A 25,802-nucleotide genomic window follows, 5' to 3' on the forward strand; every position below is an offset into this window, starting at 1 on the left:
GTTGCATAATAGTTGATTAGAGGAAGAAGATAAGATAACTGTTGGGTCAAAATAACACATAGGGCCTTTCATATACTGTATCTGTCTGTGCTTCCATAAAATTATAAATGCTTTTGTTTTTTTGGTGCAACATGTCAAAGGGAAACAAGCTTTGAAAACAAGGCTTAGCAGCTCACTGTCCATCAAGTAGGGAAAGGGATGCAAGAGGGAGCCAGTAGGCGTTACAGCCCTTTGCACTATAGGAGCTTGGGAAAGCTTTTTTTGACACTTTGTACCAGACTATGAAAGTATTTTTCTGTATTATGGAAGCACAGACAGATATATAAATGATACCATATGTCTTCTTGACCTAACAGTGATCTAACAGTGCCAGCAGTTTGGAACGTGAGATAGAGCTGACAGATTCCCCTTTAAAATGATAGCAAATCTTCTCAGTATCCAGCTGACCAAAGTGCACAGTGGACTCAAAGACAATTCATATAGGAAAATACAAAGGATCCAAAAATATCCACAGAGCTTGAGACCTTTCTCACCAATCTCAGTGTCCATGACTATGCTGCCTTCTTCTTCCAGCAGTGTAGTCCAGGCCCCTTCCGGCGATTGAGTGTAGCCGGTCAGCACGGGGTAGTAGGTGAGTAGTAGATGCGATGACAGGAGCGTACATCATGCGCTCCTGTCATCTCTGCTGCTCCCGGGGGTTGTGGGGCCTGATCCGTGTGAATAAGGCCTTACTGTAAAAGAAGACTGTGTAACAAACCAATTACAGACATTCATTGCCAATGGGCACATTAAAAAGGGGGTGATATAATAGTGCAATAAAAATACAAGTTGCCTATTAACACTTTAAGTAAATAGAATGTCTTGAACCTTTGTGCTGCCGATTATATAATTATCCAAATTCCATGACCTATTTAGAATGATTAGAATCCTGGAGAGTTCAGAAAGTTCTACCTTAGAACAAACCCTGCACCTTTAAAAGGACGACTAGAAATACCCAAGCTGAGTGGATCTTTAATGTAAAAAGCTGAAAGAAAAGATAAAAGACAGCCTAGAGTATGAACATCAAAGAGTTGTTAATGACGAGAAATACCATTAGGCTTTTCAAGCCTTTTGTTTTAAACACCCCCCCCCCCCCACCACCCCACACCTGCAAAGTGTTATGGGGCTTTGTTCACAAATTTGATTCTTTTCTGTTAACATCAACAGCAAATGATGGCAAAGAAAAATGGGAAATATACCTTTTCAGCTGTATCCTAGTCTAAAAATAAGATATTGACTCTGCACTGTCGCTCCCTAAAGGTATACACTATACAGTCAGCAGCGGATCCTACTCTGAATTCTGTTGATTGCAAATGAGCTGGGCTTGAAAGGAAGGGATATCTTTTGTTACTAGAGAAAAAGAAGGTAATCAGCAACTATGAAAGACTCGTATAAGAAGCTCAGGCTCTGGCAGGAGTAGGAAAAACACCTGGCGAAATCAGAGCGTGAAATTCAGATTAGTCTTCCGCGGGCTCTGATAGGAAGGGGGTAGCTGAAGACTTGGCATGGCCGAAAGGTACAACCTATATCATTTGGGCCTTGAAATACTGTAAAACAGATGGAGGAACCAGCTGCCTTTTTCATCCTTTTTAATAAAATCTTAGGTTGTTGCAGTATGAAAAGTAATAGCAGCTTAGATGTGAAGCCGAAAGGGATAATAAAAAAATCCGTCCTTGATTCATTTTTGGTGAAATGGTTAAAGGAGTATTCCAGCCCTAGGAGAAAAAAAAATGTAAACTGGAGGGTGCTATAAAATAAAAAGGAATTACCTGCACCTTACTCTAATACACCACCCCTGCTGTTCGGTCAGCTGCTGGTCATGATGTCATCCCTACAGAAACTGCCCCCTGCACGGCTGTGGTCAGTCATTGGCTGAATGGGCCGTTCACAGGAAACAGTGGTGAGCAGCAGAGACCAGGAGCTGTTGAAACGCAGCGGTAGGGGATCAGGGCAAGTGAGTATGGTTTCTTTCTTGTTTTTACAGTACCCTGATTAGACCTTGTAATTTGATTGTTAATGATCAGAAATATATTATTAGGACTAATCAGTCATGACCACTAGATATTTGTTATGGTGTACATGAGAGGTCTCAAACTTGGCTGAGTAAATGGGCTAAACATAAAAAAAAATCCTTTCAAATTCAATACAACACAAAATTACCTACTTAATAGTTACTTTAATAATGCCCCTTTGCCCTGATACAGTAATAATGCCTTTTGTGCCATCATGGAGTAATAAGTAATAGCACCCTCTTTGCTCCTATTGTCAAAATTGCCCCCATATGGTAATAGTAACCCAGTGCCCCATATAGTAATAGCCCCCCCCCCCCCCCCCCCCGTTTGCTCCCACACTGTCCCTCCAGCTGTTGAAAGACTACAATTCCTAAAGCTTTGGCTGTCCAGGCATGATGGGAATTGTAGTTTTGCAACAGCTGGAGGGCCTGAGTTTGACACCCCCTGTTATAAATGAACAATGCTTATTTAGGTAAATATTTTTCTTATTTTAATCTGCCTGGTCTAGGTTTCAAATTAAATATGGGGTCTTCTGATAAACTTGAAGTCTGGTAGTTAATTATTAGATTTCTGTTCTGCAGTCAGAATAAAAGGGGTATTCCAGTGTTTTCAACATAAAAATATAATATTGTAGAGAAAAAAACTATACTTACCCATCCCCCAGTCCCGTGGGACATGGTCTCTTAGCCAATCACTGGTAGAGACAGTACAGTGCTGCAGCCAGTGATTGCTGAGCAGGTAAGTCCTCCTCCGACCTCTCATTTCAGGAGAAGGCAGAAGAGTTTAAGCCTTGGGCAGAAGAAGCTGAACGGGAGCTGCAGCAGTACCCGCAGGGGATCAAGGGTTATTTTTTTCTTTTTTACTCTATAACCCAGGCTATATATACAGTTTTTAAGGACACTTGAGGACAACTTGAGTATTCCTTGCCTATCTTTTTCATACACTATAGGGAACATTTATTATAAGAGAAGTCCCACCAAAATTAAAATCGGCAGGCAGGGGGTGATGAGAAAATAATAAACTCACCCCTCCCCATGCCTCTGTTGCGTCACTCCAGGGTCCCGTTCACCTCCGCCTGATGTCACATGCAGCTGGAAACTGGGTACACCACGTACCCGGCTCTGCTAGCTGCAACGTCATGGCCCAGCTAAGCGATTGCTCGCTCAGCCAGTCAGTGACTGGGGCGGCGTCCCACCACAGTCCCTGATTGGCTGAGCAGGCAATCTCTCAGCTGGGTATGTAACGTATGTGGGTATGAGATCTGCAGGTCACTGGCAGGTGGGAACAGGACCCTGGAGTGGAGCTACGAGGCACGAGGATGGGTAAGTTAACAACATGGTTTATTATTTTCCTCCACTCCCCTGCCTGTCAGTAGTTTGGTTCTTGTGTGGGACTTCTCCTTTAAAGGGAACCTGTCACCCCCGTGCCGGGACAGAGCCGGGCCGACCCCCCGGGGCAGACCCATATACTCACCGCTTCTGAGAAGTCCCGCTCCTGGACCGCCAACATATCTCTGTCCGAAGCCGTGCGCGTGCTCCCAGAGATGAGTCCGATGCCCATAGAGAATGACTGGAACAGGCAGAGGAAACCAACGGGAAAAATGTATTCGCACAACAAGCGTGTACGAGTATATTTATCTATTCCTCTGCGCCCAAAAATTGCAGATTCACCAGTTCATAAACGTCCCCTATAAGTATACTTACCTTCAGAAGAATAACACTGTTGTCTCCAGCTCTGTCAGAGTAGTAGATGCTTGGACCAAACTTCCAGTAGGTGTGGTAGGTAAATCTACAGTAAGGGAATGTAAACCCGCCTGGGATAAACATATATCTATTCTAAGATAATAAGGGAGGAAATAATATAAGGGGGGACTAGGTGGACCAGGTTGTCATCTTCTGCCAACAGTCTTCTATGGTTCTATTCCTCTATTTGTGGCTTGGTAACAGCATGTAGTTTTAGATAAGAACGAACAACTTTAACCCTTTCATTAGGAGCCATTTTCTCTTAAAGGTTGGGCAAACTAGGAGGCACAAACATGGGTCTTTAGGAAGCCTGTCAATCACACTTAGCCAAATGAAGGAAGATGAAAGCTGCCTAGAGAAGCCCAGGGGCTGGAGGTGGGGTTGTTGGGGTTACAGGAAGGAAACAGTCAGTTAAGGTGAACAGAGACTTATTGCCTGGGGAAACACAATAGATAATAACTACAAGAACTGAATGGGGATTTAATGGGACTCATTTGCTTGTCACTCCCATTCTGTGTCACTGAGCACTTTTGTTGCAGGAGAAATGTTTGACAGGCGTCTTTTATGCAAGAATTGCTGCAGGTTTCCTCCTCCTTGTTCGCCATTTACAGGAATAATCATGTGTTGAATAAAGTTACAAGTGAACAACACAAGTAAAAATTAGGCTATACTATAATTTTCTGTTATAAAAAGAGGATTTTTTATATATATAAAGTGTTACCCACTGATTGCTAGATTTAGAGTAAAGCACACAGCTGCACTTTATTCCCAGCTACTGTATACTGTATCTAGAGACCTTCCTTCTTTGCTGATTATGTGATGGACAGCGGATGGACAGTTTATTAAGAGTCTCTCATAACAAGATATATAACAAGCTCTACAACACAGCTGTCATCTGTAATTCTCTGCCTTCTTATAATAATGAAATGACTCTGAAGACCTTTACCCAGTCTATATGGTAAAGCTTAAAGTGTCACTGTCGTTTAATTTTTTAATTTTTTTTTTCAGAAATCAATAGTACAGGCGATTTTAAGAATCTTTGTAATTGGGTTTATTAGCCGAAAAATGCATTTTTATCATGAAAAAAAACTGTTTGAAGCTCTCCCCCCTGTCTTCATTGTTTTCCTATGGAGAGAGCTAAATAAAAGACCAAAACAGGACAACAAAGAGTTAATCTACAGTTAATCACCGGCTATCTCCTCTGACAGTCAGCACTGACCTCTCAGACATCTGAATACCGCTGTCACCAAGCTCTGTGTTTGTGTAATCCTTTGTTCTCTGCTCCCTGCTGCTGACTAACTCCCTCCTCCCCCTCCTCTTTCTATAGAACAGACAGGGTTGTGTCTAATGCAACAAGTCACAACTTCCTGATATTTTGCAGTGAATGGAAAAGAGGAGGGAGGGCAGATGATGGCATATTTGCCTAATAAACCCAATTACAAAGTTTCTTAAAATCGCCTGGACTATTGATTTCTGCAAAAAAAAAAAAAAAAAAAAAAAACGACAGTGACTCTCAAAAGTGTTAATGTTGTTATAACTTTTAAAAATCTAAATCAACATTAGATGTGATATAAAGCAAGTTTGCAATATACATTCATTATTTTTATTTTCTAGTTATCATGGAAAACACTTCACTTCCTGTTTTCTGACTCTTTTTTTCCTTAAAAAAACAGGAAGTCCTGTGTATCCCAGGCCATCTGAGCGCTCACAGAGAGAAGGCAGTCATGTGATTGATGGACAATCAGTGTCTTTTCAATCTGACACAGTGCTCTCTGCTGACATCTCTGGCTGAGACAGGAACTGTCCAGAGCAGGAGAGGTTTTCTATAGGGATTTCCATAGAAAACCTTTCCTGCTCTGAACAGTTCCTGTCTCAGACAGAGATGTCAGCAGAGAGCACTGTGTCAGACTGAAAATATAACATTTCCTGTAGAACATAAAGCAGCTGATAAGTACGGGAAGACTTGAGATTTTTAAATCGAAGTTCATTACAAATCTATATAACTTTCTGACATCAGTTGATCTGAAAGAAAAAGATTTTCGCTGGACAACCCCTTTAACAAAAAAACCTAGCATCAGTCCTATGAATATATTCAGACCCACTTATTTTAGTCATTGGCAGTAGATAGAATTTGTACTTAGGCTTTATTTATGGTTTGCTGGTTTTCAGTAGTAATGTGCTGTGGCTTGTTAAGTTGGTAACCGGTCTGGATGGTGTCCACTTGTTATACTGTAGATGTATTCTTTGGCTGCCATGCCTGATTATGTTGTGTAAATCTTTCAGCTATTGAAAGGACTGTTTTAGGACAAGCTGTTTCAGGCACAGTTATTCTGTGAGATGGTAGTTTAATGTAAGGTGAGATCAATGCAGCGATCAGGCAGAGCAATGATAAAATCCTGACCAGCCATATTCATGTGATCAGGTGGCATTTATTTATACAAGCCAGCCATTCCATTTAATGGTCATTTATAGTGGATACAGTGGAGTGAGAACATGTTTAGGCTTTTACCACTATTCATGGGGCATAGAGCATTCTAGATAAAACTATTCACCAGTTCACCTGTTCATGGGAGGCTCCACCAGTTTGATACTATTTGTGTTCAAAATAAACTTTTCTCCATATATGTAAACTTTACCCATCTATGTGCTCCTTGTTATGAAATTCATAAAAACCTATAAAGGGATACTCCCAAAAAAAAAAAAAAAAGTTTTTAAAATCAACTGGCACCAGAAAGTTATATAGATTTGTAAACTACTTCTATTTAAAAACAGCAAGCCTCCCAGTACTTATCAGCTACTGTATGTCCTGCAGGAAGTGATGTATTCTTTCCAGTCTGACACACTGCTCTCTGCTGCTACCTCTGTCCTGCAGAACACACAACAGCTGATAAGTACTGGAAGATTTCAGATTTTTAAATAGAAGTAATTTACATATCTGTATAACTTTCTGACACCATTTGATTTGAATAAAAAAAAAAATCGCTGGAGTACCCCTTTAAGCATGGCCCCCAGAGATTTGCCAAAAGGGACAAAATCACTGTAAAGTCTGTAAAGTACATGGCAAAGAGGGAATATTATACAAGTTCACTGCAACTTCCTTAAATGTATGTTCTGATTTTGCTGCTGTGTCTGTTTTATTAGGGCACTACAAAATACAGGCAGAAAAAGCCAAACCAAACCTAGCAACAAAATAAGAAAAGTCTGAGAAACACTAAAAGCAGATAATTAAAGGGGTTATCCAGTGCTACAAAAACATGGCCACTTTCTGTCAGAGACAACACGACTCTTGTCTCCAGTTCAGCTGCGGTTTGCAATTAAGCTCCATTCAGTTCAATGGAACTGAGCAGCAAAACCCCTCCCAAGCTGGAGACAAGAGCGGGGCTGTCTCTGAAAGAAAGTGGCCATGTTTTTGTAGCGCTGGATAACCCCTTTAAATCCATTGTTTAATAAGCCCCGCCCCTTTGTTGATCACCAGTCCGAGATTGAACCACCAAGAGTGGCCCTCAGTGAGGGCAACTGTTTTCCTTATTTTAAGCAAATGTACCAGTAGGTACATCGCTTTGTGTTTTATACATGAACAGACCGGCGCCAGCAATGGGATGCCAGTGCTGCGGTCCTTCTTTTTGAACCCCCGCCCGGTTCCTGCACATAAAATTAGAATCAATGGAGCCAGGTCAGAGAGGGGAGGGAAGGTCGTCACATTGGAGGCCGGTGGGCCCACCCCCAGTGCTTCATACTGGGCCGGTGCTTGGGAATAGTCCGTCACCGTGTGCGGGAACTGGCGCCGGTCTGTTCATGTTTAAAACACAAAGCAATGTACGTAGTGGGACATTCACTTGTTTCAACAAACTTTGCACAGATCAATAGTACAATTGAGAAACTTTGTAATATATCTTATCAGACAAAAGTACTTCCTTCTCAAGCATCTTTCCTCTCCTTTCCATCTGCTAAACTGGTAACTAACTCAGAGAAATAGATTATAAACAGTGCAAGTGTATGGAGGAATGAGGAAGATGGGAGGGGCAGCGCCTGGGAAAACAAACGCTGAAGAGAGAGAAAGACGGCTTAAAGACAACCTACACTGCAGAAACCTGCTGAAAAAAGCCATATACTAGGTAAGTAAGGGCTAGACACAGTGCAGATTTGCATGTACACATACAGGGCAGAGCAGCTACTAAATAGGCACTTGAAACAACAAGTAGGCTTTAAATATATCATTCATTTGTAGAGTATTTAGGGACTCTAACCCTAGGAATGTCTCCTTTGTAGTATTATTTACTTATTAAAAAGACTCCAACATATTTCCCAGCTGTATAGAGAATGTAATATTCTGATCATTCCTTGCCTTGAGTGGAGCTTACCATCTAATTCTCCAAGCACAAGTTATTACCGGGTTTCCTGGAAAATAGGACACCCTTCTAAAATAAGACACCCCATCTACCCTGCCAACTAGCCTAAAGTAAGGTATCCCCCCCCCCAAAAAAAATAAGGCACCCCTGAAAGTATGGCTGTCCGTTGCCACCCGCCGCTACCCAGGACTCACCTAATCCCCTTACGGACCTTTACAGCCACAGGCACACTGGTCCATGGTCCCCACATGCTCCACATGTCCTGCTGCACGCTTGACGCATGTCATGCACGTCCCGCTGTCCCGATGCCCTCTTGGTCCCGCGGCTGGGGGAAGAGAAGTAGGACATACCCTGAAAATAATACATAGAGGAAGATTTATCAAACTGTTGTTAAGTTGAATTGTCTCAGTCGCCCCTAGCAACCAATCAGATTCCACTTTTTATTCCTCATAGATTCTTTGAAAAATTAAAGGTGGAATCTGATTGGTTGCTAGGGGCAACGGAGCCAGTTTTACTTTACACCAGTTTGATAAATCTCCCCCATAGTGTCTACTTTTGAGCAAAAATTAATATAAGACACTGTCTTATTTTCGGGGAAACATAGTAGATACACGGTACTTATGGGGTCCTATGATTACTGCAATACCCGTGCATATCAATGTAAAAAGAAATTGCAGTGTGTAAAATGACAGACCCCCTTTTATTTAATGGTTTATTCCCTGATAACGTTACCGTCTCTGCAAGGATGACTGTCCACCAATAGAGCTGTACAACCCTACAATTACCTCTCCGATGTTTTCAGAACAAATCATAAAACCAGCACAGTCGGCCTCACGTTTCACAGGGGGATTGAGTCGGGCCACATAGAATGTTTGCATTAGATTGCAGATCTTTATAGGCTTTTGGGAGTATTCTTGTAGTGAAAGCTGCTGACCATATGTGGTGGCTCATACTGGCCTTTGTGTTTCTGGCCACACATGTGGATTGTTTGACAGGGCAGAGTCTGAACGCAAAGCCATTCAATGTGTTTTGCAGCAAGTGGCTGGTTCACACATCTCCCCGTGTAATAATAGGCAGTTTATGGCTTTATTGTGGAAAGTTCTTTCTCTGCAGTTTGCGGCTTTTTAAACCAAAGTTCACAGTTTGACTTGATATAAAGCAAGTTTGCAATATATTTATTATTATTATTATTATTATTATTATTATTATTATTATTATTATTATGTTTAGTTATCATACTTTAAAACAAAGCTGTAAAAAACAGACTAAACACAGGAATTCCGTCCAGTACAGAGAGTCAAGGCTCAATGTGTCCATCAGTCACATGACTGCCTTCTCTGTCAGTGCTCAGATGACCTGGACTTCCCATGTTTCCCATGATAACAAAAAATAAATAAATAATTAAATATATTGCAAACTTGCTTTAGTTTTTGAAAGTTATAACGACAGGGACACTTTAACATCACATGCTTTTATTTTCAAGTTTTATATTTAAGCTGCCCAACAATTTAAGAATTATTCCGGTGACTCTCATAGATTTAGGACCCTATTACGCCAAATCATTATTGTCCGTACATGGCCGATTACTGGCTGTTCTGGTCAGTAATCGTTTGGTGTAATAGGTCACGTTAAAGGACCACAATTAGCTGATATGCACATATATATGTCTTTAAATATGACCTATCAAAATGATCACTATATCGACGGTCTGCTGCACTTCCCCCTGCGCAATAGGAGCAGCGGCTCTCTTCAGTGGTCCACCCGAACAATCTAAAGATCGTCCAGGCAGCCCTTCTGCAGCTCCCCGCAGCCCCTCCTACTCCTCCCACTATTACACACACAGACAAGGCAGTGAAAATCCATTACGCCCAACTCTTATGTCCAGTGACATTATCAGTCGGTTGAAAATTGGTGGGTTTCCCTACACCTTTCTGTTGGCCAAATCATGTTGGTTTAGTCAACTTTAGTATAAAGTGTTTGGTAACTCTTAAAATTGCCATAAACTTTAGATTATTGACTAAACCTGCTGATTTTGGCAAGATTGGCTGAACATGTATGGTTTCTCCTCTGACTGAAGATGTCAGGGAATAGAAGTATCGGCAGGTGGATTTCCACATATCCCTTCCTTTTGTTTTTTAGGAGATATAAGTTACCGCCAAGGGCAGCTTGTAGTGCCCGAGTTCCCCCATCCCCATTGAAAACACTTCTGTGCGCCACTGATGTGAGTATGCATGTGGATGGAGAAAGCTTTCAGCCTTACAAACAGCCAACAGCTATTTACGGTGCATGGCCAGACTAAGGGTAGTATTACACGGGCCGATGGGGCCCGATAATAACTGTAAACAAGCGCCGATCTGCTAGACCATTTCCAAACCTATATCAACGATCAGCTGATCATTGTGTTTATTGCACGGAACGATAATCGGCCGGATAGGGCCGATTCGGACGATTATCATTCAGTACCCTAAGTGGTATCTGGCACCAAGTACTTTTGCAGTAATATGCATATTTGGACAAACCTTATGAGGTTTTTAATAAGGGACTGACATGCCGGACTATTTTTTGCGTGCAATCTAATAAAAACACAGAAACATCTACTCACCTGCCCGGATCCCCTGCCAATGCCCCTAATATAATACAACCTGCCCACTCAGTACATTGAACTGGACAAGTGCTATGTGGGTGTCACAATCAATTTATATTGCGGTAACTATTTTTTTACTATACTTAACATATTTTATTTACTATATTTTACTTTAGTTATTTGTTGTGTACTATTTTATATGATTAGGAAATGTGTAAAGCTCCTACATGTCCATGATGCAACACGGCACCGATTATATCTACCCCTTGGACAACTTTTGATTGACAAGTAAAATTGTATAGGGGAAATCTATACCAGGGGGGAAATTGTTAGCAAATGTAGGTACTGTAGCTAATCTGTGAGGGGGTAAGGACAAAACTGCCTTTCCTTCATCCTAATGGCCTCAGTATTTCGTGATAGAAAGTGAATAAATTAATTTTTCCATCTACTCCATTCAAATTCCGACCCAGTCTTCTCTCTGGAGGTACATGTGCCAAGAGTGATCGCTTAAATGGTTAAGTGGCTGGGTCTTTGGAAGGATTACCACACACAGACAATCATGCACATAATGTGTTACCTACTTTACATATATATGCCTTTAGGCTTCAGCATTTGTAACTCTACCTCTCCTGACATGAAAACTGCCTGCACAAAATGAAGACGTATCAGGTAGCTGGAACCAAATCCCTCGAAACTGAAGAGGGCAAAGTTTGATCTCTTCCATATTGAGACCTCTGAACAATAGATTCTTTCTCCTACAACACAAGTCCGGCACATCAAAGCCGCCATGACTGCCTAATCTGAGTATATAACACTATTCTGTTAATCTCTGCGGATATTCACAGATGTCCTTCCCGAACCGCGTGTGGTGTCATCACAGTTCACTTTGCCAATTGCCCGGAGCTTTCCATGACTATTATATTATTATCATTTTTTTTCCCTATTACTATATATTGCAAAGTAGATTTAAGAGGAAATTAGTATCAATTCCAGCATATATTCCATAAAAAAAAATCATCAATGTTTATTTTCTACTTTTTCTTTTTCTTTTGCAGGTGATTTCAAGATGAAGAAAGAAGTTTTTTTTTATAATTGTTCTCTTTTTATGATCAAGATATTAGAATTTTTAAAGCATTTTAATGATATTCGTTTTACTGAGTTGAGTTAACTATGGAGTTTTGCTGGGTCGTATGAATAAAGCGGTCTATGGTGAGTGGTGTAGCTATAGGGAGGGCAGAGATAGCAGGAGCATCTGGTCCTGTTGCCTAAGGGGATCCAAGGGACCTTCTGCCACATAAGGAGATACTAGTGGTATAAATGGCACGCGGAGGGGGGGGGGGGGGTCCTCTTACAGATTTTGCATTGCGGTCTAACTACTATGTGATACGTTTTCAACACTGAGGTTCATTCATAGAAACTCATACAGTACAATGTGCCTTTCCACAACACTGCAGGAAATGTCAGCCAATGTGTGTTCTCTGGTGGATAGTGCAAGACTTTACATAAAAATGAAAAAAAAAAAAAATCACCACAAATTTAAAAAATATTATGTAAAAACCATGTAATTTTTGAAAGATCTCTTAATTATAAAACCGAGGATGTTTGCTCCTCCAGTTGTCTTTGTAAAAATTTACAGAGTTAAAGCTATGAGACAAATGATAGACCAATAGCTATCTTCTCTGTCCCATCCAATCAGGTTGGCCATATGCATTTTATTTTATCAGTGAGGATGTCACTTATTACGCTGGAAACAGACTTTATAGAGTTAAAACCTACCCAAGATGCCCGCCGGTCACCGACCCCCTGCAACCCCCACCCCCGCTGAAGCTCCTTATACTTACCCCTTCCTTGAAGTCCCGGTCCCGGACCCCGTCCCACTGCCGAGAAATCCCCGTCGGGAGCCGTGCGCATGCTCACCAGAGATGAGTCCGACGCCCATAGAGAATGACTGCTCCAATCTTTCTCTATGGGCGTCGGACTCATCTCTGGTGAGCGTGCGCATGACTTCCGACTGGCGTTACGGGTTACGAGAACGGGACTTCGAGAGAGGAATAAGTTTAAGGGGCTCCACCGGGGGGTAGGAGCAGCGGCCAGGGTAACAGGTCCGCTTTACTTGTACAGTATTAGTAAGTGTACTCACTTACTGACAGCAGCTCCCTGTGTACCTCATAGAGCTAAAATTAGACTCCCCTCCTCCAGACTGTGCTGCCCTGCTCTGTGGTAAGTCTGTCCATAAGATGGCTGACATGGAAGAACATGTGACCATGCCCTGCCCTCAATGTCCTCCATAAGCAAATGCAGGCTCAATAGTAGACACAGGGGGTGGGGCATGGTCACATGCTTCTCTATGTCGGCCATCTTATGGACATACTCACCACGGAGCAGGACAGCACAGCCTGGAGGGGGAGTCTAATTTTAGCTCTATTAGGTACACAGGAAGTTGCTGTCAATAAGTGCACTCAGTACATTTACTCAGCTGTTATAAAGATATATTACAAAATAATTCAAAATAAAATGTTATACCTATGTATATTAAAGGGAAACTATCAGCAGGTTAGAAGCATCTAACCTGCTGATATCTCCCTATAGATCATCCATTTCTTTTTATCTCCTATGCTCAAAATCTAAGACAGTTCTGACTTTGGTAAAAATTTTAACATTTTGTATAAAATAAAATAAAAATTGTATTAGCTTAACAATATTTTTTTTATTTTGTCCTGATTTGGTTTCTATGGCCAAAATCATTTTATGTAACAAGGATTGATTGTGGTATAACGCTAAAATGTTTAGAATTTATGAAATCTACTTTGTAGCATCAAACTTTTTTTTTTTTACAATTTTTTTGGTGGTTTACATTGGTCTTTTTTCATTTTTTCTAAACAGGCTTTAATTTTTTACTTTTTGTCTGTCATTACTATAAATAAATTCTATCATTATGTATAACATACTTGTGTATTTTCCTTATTTTCAGTGAACAGCAAAACACGCAATTTCCTATCACAATTAGAATTTTCTATCTATTTGGATAGTGAAAGTGATGACCAAAACAGGGGTCTACAATGTGAAGCAAAATGTAAAAAAAAAGTGCAACCAATGTATCAAGAACATCTTCTGAAGACAGGTGCACAACATGCTGCAGAGTATAAAGAACTGAGTTTTCGGGAGTTGCTTGGATCCAGCTCTTACTGAGAAATAATATTTTTTTTCTATTCTTTTTTATTTTTTTGAAGTTCATTTGCTTCATTTTCACTCAGAGAGTCAACTAAGGACTTAGGGGCTTTCACACAATTGCAGGGGCCCCCGTTATGAGTAATGAGAAGCAGAGATGAGCAAACTTCGAGCACACTCGGGTTCGTCTGAACCCAAGTGGGCATCATTTGGTTACCAGTGGCTGAAGAAGTTGGATGCCGCTCTAGGGAGTCCTGGAAATCTTGGATACAGCCACAGGCCATAGGCTGCATCCATGTTTTCCAGGCAGCAATAAAGTGTTCCTGTCATTATAATTTTCAAAATCTAAATCAACAGTAGATGTGATATAAAGCAATTTTACAATTTACTTTTTTTTTTCTTTTTTTTTTTAGTTATGGTGGAAAATACGGCAATTCCTGTGTTTAGAGTCTTTTTTTTTTTTCAAAGAGTCTAAACAGTCTCACAAAACAGTCCAAAAAGTCTCCCAGGCCATCTGAGCGCTCACAGACAGAAGGCAGTCATGGGATTGATGGATAAATTGAGCCGCGACTCTCTGCACTGGGTGGGACTTCATGTGTTTAGTCTCTTTTCTTTCAACCCCAAAACTAAAAAGCTGCCTTTAGGAGACTGGACCTGGATATTAGGTAAGTATCTTTGTTATGAAGCATGATAAATAAAAAAAAAAAATTGAATGTAAATTGCAAACTTTCTTTATATCACATCTACTGTTTAAGCCCCTATTACACGGGTGCCTTGGAGAGGAGAAAAGGAGTTCTGTCAGTGCTCACTTGCTCCTCGTTCCCCGCTCGCTGCCGGTGCTATTACACGCGTCAGCAGCAAGCGGGTGAGTGCAGGGGAGGCCGCAGGAAGCTGCGTGGGGGCTGTCCGGGTGATCGCTAGATTGTCCGGGCAGTCCATAGCGGATAGCTCCTATTCCACCGGGGGACAGCAGAAGATTGCTGCTATTTTCATGTTGGCTGACTATTGTCTTCTATTAAACAAGACGATTATTAACCGTAACGGCCAATATCGGGCCAATACGGCCGATAATCGTTTTGTGTAATAGGGCCTTTAGTTTTCACAAGTTATAACGACAGTGACACTTTTAGGTTTTATGCAATCAGGTATGGTAAAACTCGAGCACTTTAATGAGAAACTCTACCCCCCCCCCTCCTCAAACCCAGGTCCCAGCCATGACATGGTGTCCTATGTAGAAGCATGTGACCATAATACCTGTTACCTTTAACAGCGCATACACTATAATCCCCACCACACTGCAAAAGTTAGGGATACTGTAGTTATATAGAGGCTATTCAACCAGAGTTAGGGCGGGTTCACACTACGGAATTCTCGCGAACAATGTCCGTGGAATTCCGTCAGCTGTCCGCCCACACATCTGGGCGCCTTTCCGCCGGCCCCATAGACACCATTGTATGGGCGGGCGTATTCCGCTATACGCTGAAAGAAGTGTCATGTCACTTCTTTCAGCGGATCGCGGAATACGCCGGCCCATAGAATGGTGTCTATGGAGGCGGCGGAAAAGCGCGTGCCCGTGCGGGCGGTCAGCTGACGGATTTCCGCGGACATTGTCCGCGAGAATTCCGTAATGTGAACCCGCCCTTAAGCAGCAAGATCAGCCAATCCCATCTAATTGACCAAAGGTTCTTAAAAAAATCTTCATATAATACTAAGAGTACTACAACCTTACTATAACTGTACAGACCTGGAGAAAGAGGAGTGGCTGCACCTCACACCCATGGTTACACTAATGCCTCTCAGCTATATTTAAAACCAACGCCAGAATGTTGGTATATAATTTGACCAAACCATATTGCCTCATGTATCGTGTGCAGGTCTTCTGGATCACATGAGTCCCTACTCTAAAAACAAAACTGTGCCAGTCAGCGACCGCCAACCCCGCAACGCATGCGCCAACAGGAGAGGGGGGGACACAGAATGGCCCTACAACCCCTAATGTCACAGGACCAAACCCCAAGGGCCCCACAGACACCCCGCAGGCGCCGCCGGCGGAGAAGGCGGCCACCAAGCAACACAAGTGTGAACAAGGTGTTACTACTCACCAATGCACCAGCAGGTAGAATGGGAGATAGAGGAGGTACTTACCATATGTGCACAGGTGCTTCCTGCTGATTGGGGTCACATGGGTCTTACAAGGGAGGAGTGCTAGTCACAAGAAAATGGAGAACATGTAAAATACAGAGCTGGAGAAAGAGGAGTGGCTGCACCTCACACCTATGGTTTACACTAATGCCACTCTGCTATACGGTGGTACCTTGGTTTAAGAGTAACTTGGATTAAGAGCATTTTGTAAGAAAAGCTTACAGAGCTGCCTGTACTGGGTGGTAGGGGAAGTGGGGGAGGGGCATGGTCTGCATAGCGGGGTCTACAGCTCTGTACTCTGACCCAGGAAGTCTCCCTCATCTTCCAAATCACAGCAGATCCACTTCAGGCTGGGGCTTGCATCAGGGGACAAGACTGTGGATGCAATCTCTACATAGCTGTAACCCCTCTATCCCCACATAGAAAGTGCTGCTATACTGTGCCAACATCTGCCCTGCTTATTCCTTCAAACTCCCTGCAGTCCTTATGTTTCCCATCCTCTCCATTCCTGCTATAATGTGCCTGCACTCACACTCCGCTATACACACTGCTGCTATAATGTGCCTGCACTCACACTCACCTATACACACTGCTGCTATAATGTGCCTGCACTCACACTCACCTATACACACTGCTGCAATAATGTGGCTGCACTTACACTTAACCATTCTACACACTGCTGTATAGAGAAGTCACTATCACTGTCCTCCTGCATAGCTCTGCGATTCCCACTTACCACATTGTTGTCATGTGACCACACGGACCTCTGACAGCAGCCCTGCTTCTCTATTGTAGCCTGTTGTACTACGCTACTGCATTATGGGGATCTGCAGCTCCATCCTGTATCTATAAACTGCTGCTGTGGTTTTTCAGGTTTATGCACTTACTATACATTATACTCCACATTGCTATACTGTACAGTAACTTATAATATCACATATTCAGCTGTTTCTCACTGTTTGTTTCATCTGTTCTACATGTTATTCAGAATAAAAAAAAATCATTACTTTTGGGGCGTGGAACCAATTGTTTGCACTGCAGTGATTTCTTATGGGAAATTTTGCTTTGGTTTAAGAGTGGATTTGGATTACAAGCACAGTCCCGGAACGAATTATGATCGTAATCCAAGGCACCACTGGTATTTTAAAAACAATGCCAGAATGTTGGTATATAATTTGCTCAAACCATATTTCCTCATTTACCGTGTGCAGGTCTTCTGGCACACAAGTCCTTACTCTAAAAGCAACACTGTGTCGGTCAGCGTTTTTTAATGTAGCACCCTCACCCTTCTCATTCTTATCGACTCTTGTTGTCTAAATTCCTCTACTCTCGGTCCACTCAAACCACGCTCAGCTCCATTTTCCCCGCTCCCTTTGTGGTCTGAGGACATGTGATCTCCTCTCTGGGGGCCGGGTTAATTTGCTATTGACTTGGTAACCCAGCCCCCAGGAGACATCAACTGCATCATCTCCATGCACCTGTGCTGCTTCCATAGACTTACATGTGTCCCTGAGCCTAGGTTTCTGTAATATGAAAAGTTATAGTGCTATCTCTGCTTGCTGTCAGTGAATGCAGGCATATGTACCTTTCTTTGTGTCTCAGCTCTGTATATTGTAAGTGTTATAGATGTTCTTAAAGTCTGGATGGAACTAGAATGTTTTCATTCACAGTCAGCAAGCAGAGATCTCAACCTACACTAAACCCCTGGTAAACAGATGTCCGTTATGCAACACATAGCTACACCGTGCACGTGTCGGCTCTGCTACATTATCAGCTAGTATGGAATACATATTGTGGTGATGTGATGCAAAATCAGTAAAAAAAAACACAGTCCTGTGTTTGCTGTGCAAAAGTAATGACAGTAGTGGGCAGGAAAGAAAGCTAAGGGGGCGAGTATGCAAACAGACCAATCAGGGAGATGCATGCTGGGAAATGTAGTTTCCTACCTTGGTTATAGATTGGCTTTTAGAAAAACTTGCAACTCAGGAATGGCAGCAGCTAGAAAGACAGGAGACGGCTCAAAATACTCAGGGGGATCTGATAAATAAGACCAGCTAGCACTTCATTTTTTGTTCTTAGGTGGATAACCCCTTTAAATATCTCAAATATATTCTAGAAGTAGACTTTTTACATTGTTATTGTCTTGTATAACTTGTATAACTTCTGCAAATTCAGCAATGTGTTCCTCTATTTAGTCACTGACATTGGATTTCACCTCTATACCTTTCTGTAAACATTGATAGATCACACCTATATACATGTCCATCTAATCAGATGGTAGACTAGTTATGGCTGGCCAACACAACCAATTGCTCCACTGGGGAATATGTCTAATAAACGTCACACATGGGGGATTTATTTCAGGGGTTATCCAGGATTAGAATAAACACTTTCTTGCAAAAACAGCACCACCTCAGTCCTCAGGTTATGTGTGGTATAACACTTCAGCTCCATTCAATTCAATAGAAGTAATCTGCAAAACCACATCCAAACTGGAGACAAGTGAGTTGCTGTTTCTGGAAGAAAGAAGCCCTGTTTTTTTTTTTGTTTTTTTTATGCTTGGACAACCCCTTTGAGGTTTGCACCTGGAGCAAATAGTCCAAAATTCACAGAATTGTGTGCAAACCCCCTGGTGATGCCAATGCCAAGATGAAAGTCTTAGGGCCCTATTCCACCGGACGATTATTGTTCAGATTATTGTTAAATCGTTCGAATCTAAACAATAAGCGTTCGGTTGAAATGCAGTTAACGATTAACGACCGAACGAGAAATCGTTGATCGCTTTATAAGACCTGGACCTATTTTTATCGTTGCTCGTTCGCAAAACGTTCCCAAATCATTCGCATTGAATAAGACATCATTCGGTCGTTCGCAATAGATACGAACGCAATAGCGAAGAACTAGCGAAGAAAAACTATCGCAATTACGATCATAAGTAAAGATTATCGTTCCATGGAAATGAGTGAACGTTTTCAGGTCTTTCGCAACAGCGGTCGTTTGAGATCGTTAATCGTTAACGATTATGAAAACGATAATCGTCCGGTGGAATAGGGCCCTTAGTCTAGTCAGGGTACTGAAGCAGTACATCGGGGACACGGACGTTAGATTATTCTGCGGCTTGTGGTCAACCAAGAAATGCAAGAAATGAGAAAACAAGAAATGCAATATTTTCTTTTCCTCTCCGTCAGTCTCCAGGAGCTCATGATAGAGCCGGGGGAGATGACTTGGCACTTCTATACCTTGAAATGAGCCAATCTAGTCGGGTCCTGTGTCTCCATAGTAAACACTGTACAGCTCTGATTGTATTACCTGCTGCTATAGAGTCCTGTGCAAACCTCTCATCTAACATCATATTACTGGAGGCACTGCCATGCTGGAGGATGTTAACAAAGGTCAAGACAAACTATTACATTCAATTACATTTTTTTATATATATGAGGGGCTGCTTATGTATGTATGGCCACTGATACACCGTGATGAATGTCTAAGGCATGTGTATAAGGGATCTATGTACATAAAGTTGCCACATGAATGAGCCTTAAAGGGGATGTTCGGTGATTAGCCAAGTTGGATTTAAAAAAATGTCTACTAACTTGTCGTGGTCATCCATTAAGGTGCTTAGTCCCTGCTGCTCACCACTTCCTGTTCTCCTCTTAAAGGGGTACTACGACGAAAAAGAAAACTTGTTTTCAAATCAACTGGTGTCAGAAAGCTATACAGTTTTGTAAATTACTTCTATGAAAAAATATCCTTTCCCCTCAGTGTATGTCAGTGTATTCTTTCCCCTCTGACATAGTGCTCTCTGCTGCCACCTCTGTCCATGTCAGGAACTGTCCAGAGCAGCAAATCACCATAGAAAACCTCTCCTGCTCTGGACAGTTCCTGACATGGACAGAGGTGGCAGAAGAGAGCATTGTGTGAGACTCGAGAGAAACTCCACTTCCTGCAGGAAATACAGTAGCTGATAAGTACAGGAAGACTGGAGATTTTTTACATACAAGTTATTTACATATCTGTATAACTTTCTAACACCAGTTGATTTAAAACTTTTTTTTGTTACCAGAGTACCGGGCAGGTCATTGCTGCAGTAAGTGATTTGGCACAGCAGGTATATTCTTGTGTTAAGCAGTGGGGACCGGGTACCATTGGAACGGGGGAAGGTGAGTGCACCTTTCTTTTAGCCTAGGCTACTTATAAAAATAAATAGCTGGGACTCTCACTAATCAAAAGAAAAGGAGTCCCTTGTCTCCATTTCCTCCTTACTTCATATTCACGGTAGGGAGGTGTTTAAATCGAGTGTCAGGGCCCTATTCTACGGGAGGATTATAGTTCAAAAAATCGTTAGATCGTTCAGATAATCGTTTCATGTAATAGCAGACAACGATTAAACGACCAACGAGAAATCGTTGATCGTTTAATAGGATCTGGACCTATTTTTATCCTTTGATCGTTCGCAAATCGTTCGGTGGAATAAGAAGTGATAGCTAAATTTGTACGCAATAGCGACGACTAAATGACCGCAAGAACAATCATAAATAACGATCATCGTTCTGGGTAATTGGGTGAATGATTTTGGGTTGTATGCCGTAGCGGCCATTTAAGATTGTTAATCTTTAGTCGTCAAAAAATCACTTGGTGTAATAGTACCCTCAGTCAGTCTGTTTAAAGTCTATGGGACCAATGGTTCAGCTTGGACAACCAACAAGCCTCCTTGCCCTTTGCATCTCCTCAGTGCCTACAGAAGGTAAGAATGACATGAAAACTAGGGACCATGTAACTTTGTATTTGTATAACTGGCCATAGACATCATGTAGGATTTTTTTCCATTATGATCAACTGAAGAAATAAGTGTAAAAGGCATGATCGGCCAAATTCTGCCGATTATTTGCACCGGCTCACAGTGATTGGCCAGTTTAGCCTGGCATGAGTGATCCCATGGACGCTTGGTTGGCCACATTGTGACTGATCAAACTCCCAGCTTTAGGTAGTTGATGGTGGCAACCAGGTTGGGTACCATGGTGATAAACAAGGGGAAGCAGCTTTGCAGCAGTCACTTTATGACTTTATCTATACACCGTTACTAAAATTTTTCTAGAGATACATTTGGAAGCAAAATATCTTCGGCACAAACCTTCCGATACCGATACATTCATTCCCGGGACGTTCCCCCACTTCCTCACAACAGTACTTAAAGAAAGAAGGAACTTGAGGAGCGAGTACATGACATTATCATCCCAATCCACCCAAGAGAGTATAAAAACCCATCTCCATCCTCTAATAACAAAGGGTGATTGTCTCTTTGCTACAAATCCTTAATTACAAAAAGCACAGAGGAGGGGGCTCCAGGCTTGTGGACAAGCGGCGCGGGGTCTTCAGGAGCTGAGGGTCCCTTTGATCAAGAAAATCCAATTATTTGTGTATATACATTTCCCACATAGTGATTAGTTCATTAATTGTCCCGCCTTTATCACCTCCCTTTCCACCCCCTGTAATAATCAGTTCTTTTATCCAGACCAACAAACACTCGGTAGGAGCTTTTGTACATTCAAAGGATTTGCTTTCTCTTGTGAAAGAGCTGCTGTGCTTTGATGATTGGGCAGCTGGGAACTTCAAAGGGACAGAGCCCGGGCTGTGACTGGCTGGCGGCCCAGCAAAGTCCTTATCAAATTCTTGGAGGTGCTCCCACTGCAGTCAGTCAAGAGGCTGCTGGAAGGGAGGGGAGGCAGGAGGAGCATCAACCTGCACACAGCCAAGTACCAAACAAACAACCTGGCACTTACTGGGTGGGAAGTCACTGAGTAAAGGGGTTTCCTCCATGCATCTTCAGCAGTGTGCTGTCCATCACAGTGCCCGGCTGCAGGAGCAACACCATGGCTGCAGTAGCTGTACTAAGGAACGACTCGCTCCAGGCATTCCTACAGGTCAGTGGGACTTCACCTTCGCAGGTAGCGATGCCGCTTAGTGAACAACAGGTTGTAGCCATTGCCAAAGCAACTTTTTTTTTTTTTTCGCCAAAGAGTGACTACACAGAACACGGCTATAACAAATTGTGCGTTTTAGATATAGTGTTTTCAGATATAAGGAATTGTATATTACTATTGGGGAGAAATTGAGAATTGTTAAATATATATGGATTAACTTTATCAAAGTTTCTTTTACATAGGACACGGGGGGTGATGTCATTTGGTGAATGTTATGTTTCCCAAATAGTTATTTGAATGAATTTTACAATTTTTTATTATATGTACATGTGCCTATAGTTATGTTATAATATAATGGGATATAGGAATAGCGGCGTATTTATTGAATCTAATATCTATATCATATCTATCAATCTATTATCAATCTATCTATCTATCTATTATCTATCTATCTATCTATCTATCTATTTATCTTGTATCTATCTATAATCTATCTATCTGTCTCCTATCTATCTATCTATCTATCTATCTATCTATCTATCTATCTATCTATCTATCATCTATCAATATTCTATATTTCTAGCATCTATATTCCTAGCTTGATATACCTTTATCCCACTAAGTTATAAAACTTCAGTAACAAGTATCATATTATAAAATTCATTAACTTTTTAGAATTTTAAGTTGAAGATGAAGATATAGATAGCCTTAAATAAGCTACAGTAACAACAAAAGTACAAGAAAAGTTTCAGGTTGTGCTCCCATACATACTAAGTGAACACCTTAAAAGCAATAGGAGCAGTAGACCCATCATTTGTACCAGGACACCTTATAAGCCTCACTATCCTATATGCTGCTAAAAAGAAGGGACTGTCAGACATATTACTCATCTATCACATTACATACTTTTATTTAAAGATTTTTTTATAGCCAAAAAAGTTAAATTAAAGTTCTATACCAGAATGGACAGTGACAATTACAGGCAGAATAATAGATAGTAGGATTAGGAAATATAATAATGCCTGTTTCTAACTGGGCAAAAAAAAAAAGTTCTCTATATCCTTAATACAATCCAGTATTTTACCCGTGTCAGAATTCACATTCTCTACGGTTGATGTCAAATTGATTTAACAAGTTTGATAAAAATGGGATTATATGGGACACGTAGAGCATATAATACTGGAATGATTAATAGATCAAATATGAAAGTATAAAAGTAAGGTTCTCTAATAGACTTCTAGGTGCGCCTGTCAGTATAATGCACTGTCCTTACTTCTCACATTCCCCAAGTCTTAATATGTCACACTGAGCTGCAGAATATTGGGCTGAATAGGAATTAGGCTGATCCAGGCATTTACCTGGGGACGATGGGGAACTTTTTTATTGGCTATAAAGCAAAATTCACCCCATCCCATGTCTGGGGACTTGACTATAAGGATGAATCATTAGTGGCTATCAAATCAAAAAGTTTTTGGTGAACTATTTTCCTGAATGATCAATAGTTCTTTGATTCTATCTATCTATCTATCTATCTATCTATCTATCTATCTATCTATCATCTGTCTGTCTGTCTGTCTGTCTGTCTATCTATCTATCTATCTACAATCTGTCTGTCTATCTATTATCTATCATCTGTGTGTCTGTCTGTAGATCTCATCTCAACCAATGTATCCTTTGTAAACTGAACACGTTCTCCATTACAGGACAGGACACCCAGCGCCTCACCAGACGTCACTAAACATTCCCCGCTGGCTCTCCTGGCAGCTACATGTAGTCGTATAGGTCAACCAGGAAGTGGCGCGGACTTTCTTCAGGTTCCTTATGATCCGACCCTTGGATCTCCCTCAAGGATTTTCCACCCATGGACTAATGACATTTCATCGCACTCTCCAGGTGGCATTCAGGCACATAACAGTCTTGGACTTACTGCCTCCAAAAATCAGCTCCCATCTCACATCCAGTCTACATTTGTTACTCATGAGCTACCCCTGACTCCACCTGCTGACCCTTCCTACCCTTATGAATTTTCCCCAGTCAAAATGTTACCTTCTCCAATGGCTGCTTTTCAGTCACCTAATTGCCAGTCCACCTATGTTCCTTCTGTTCCTTATCCTCCTGCCGCACCTATCGCAACTGCAATCCATGGATTTGTACCAGGTCATTCCAACCTGATACATCAGCAACCGAGACAACTGTCCCCCAATGCAGCAGAGGATATCCCATGGTGGAGCATTCAACAGTCTACCCCCGTCACCCACCCATCTCCACTTTCTCATGCTCATCACCGGTTTCCTATCCAGAGAAGTTTAGTTTTAGGACATTCAGACTTTGCACAATACCAGACCCAAATTGCTGCTCTCCTGCAGACTAAATCCCCATTGGCTACTGCCAGGAGATGCAGAAGGTGTAGATGTCCGAACTGTCAATCCTCCAGTGGACCAGATGAGCCAGGAAAGAAGAAACAGCACATCTGCCACATCCCCGGTTGTGGAAAAGTATATGGTAAAACGTCACACCTAAAGGCCCACCTAAGGTGGCACTCGGGAGAGAGACCCTTTATTTGCAACTGGTTATTCTGTGGCAAAAGTTTCACCAGATCCGATGAGCTACAAAGGCACTTACGGACTCATACGGGTGAAAAGAGGTTTGTCTGTTCGGAATGTGGAAAAAGATTCATGAGAAGCGATCATCTGGCCAAACACGTGAAAACCCATCAAAATAAAAAGATCAAAGGGGTCGAGAGGACAGTCAAACAGGAGCCGAGCAGAGACCACTAGAGGAGGCTTCATGGATTTTTCTACAGTGCAATATACTTGAATACTGATTTATTGGAGTATTGACCAACCCCAAATGTATCAAAGCACAATACTTGTCACATTCTTACTCAAAGCAAATCTTCCATTTTTTTTTTTTACTGGATCTTTCTGAGAAACCCGAGGATTTGTATATTTCTGTTCAAAGTGTAATTAAACTTGGTGTAATCTATAATGACTCGCTCCGAAAACCTTCATTGTTTCCCAGCAGACTATTTAATGTGTTTGTAAAACTTCTTCAGCTCTTCTCTCCCCTCCGTTGCAGCGTACAATATTGATTTTGTAAATGGGACATAAAAAAAAAAAAAAGTTTCACTTTCAAATAAACAATGAAGTTTCTTGTTCTCCCGGAATCACCGCCAAATTGGCTCTGTCTAAATTTCAATTTCTGTTGCCACATGTCTCTTTACCGTTTATTATACAGAAACTGTTTGGGTTATTTTTCTTGCTAATTTCTTAATTCTAATTCTCGGCTTTTGTTCTTTTGGATGTTGCTCCTTCTTTCCTTCCATAATTTTTGCATAATTCCGTAAAGACTTAGTGTTTTCTATTCCATCCCTTGTATTATTATTGATATATCTTATATATCAGCGTTGACGAAAATTGGTCCAGTGGAGAACTTGCCTATAGCAATATATCTTCTATTATTGTAATTGTGCCATTAGCTTCTTGCAGCTATGTACAATGTTAACTTGTGTCTGTTTTTTGCCCAGGGTATGTGCTTGCCTGTACAGTCGGAGTGGAAGCATATCTTCCTTTTTTAGGCTTTTTTGAAACTTTAGAACATGTCTTCTCACCTTCGAATTAACAAAATATCAAGTCCATGCTATATCATTTAGACTCTGTTCACATTGAAACAGCTCATGGGAAGCATTTTTGCTCAAAAACTCCAAAAAACACTGTAAAGTAAAAATGCAGTGGAAGACATAGTGTTGGGTATCCCATTGTACTCTTAATTTTCATCATAGTTATATGGAAACATAATATAATGGATGCACAAACTGTATCAGTTATGGTTGTGCAATTATAAGA

The 25,802-nt window shown here is 41.5% G+C and overlaps 2 protein-coding genes across 2 annotated transcripts in view; both read left to right on the forward strand.

The window, feature by feature from the left end:
* Positions 1-11,859, forward strand: part of MYO3B (myosin IIIB) — a 279,760-nt gene extending 267,901 nt beyond the window's left edge. The window contains exon 36 of the mRNA XM_069985142.1: positions 11,782-11,859. The gene's annotated coding sequence lies outside the window, so the exon portion shown is untranslated. The remainder of the gene's footprint in view (positions 1-11,781) is intronic.
* Positions 11,860-21,834: 9,975 nt separating this feature from the next.
* On the forward strand, positions 21,835-25,114 carry SP5 (Sp5 transcription factor). The gene is made up of 2 exons (XM_069985143.1): positions 21,835-21,957; positions 23,661-25,114. The coding sequence occupies exons 1-2, from the start codon at positions 21,907-21,909 to the stop codon at positions 24,732-24,734; spliced, it is 1,125 nt and encodes a 374-aa protein (XP_069841244.1). The 5' UTR covers positions 21,835-21,906; the 3' UTR covers positions 24,735-25,114.
* The last annotated feature ends 688 nt before the right edge of the window (positions 25,115-25,802 follow it).

This window comes from Dendropsophus ebraccatus, chromosome 9 (genome assembly GCF_027789765.1).
Source record: "Dendropsophus ebraccatus isolate aDenEbr1 chromosome 9, aDenEbr1.pat, whole genome shotgun sequence".
Classification (NCBI taxonomy): Eukaryota; Metazoa; Chordata; class Amphibia; order Anura; family Hylidae; genus Dendropsophus; species Dendropsophus ebraccatus.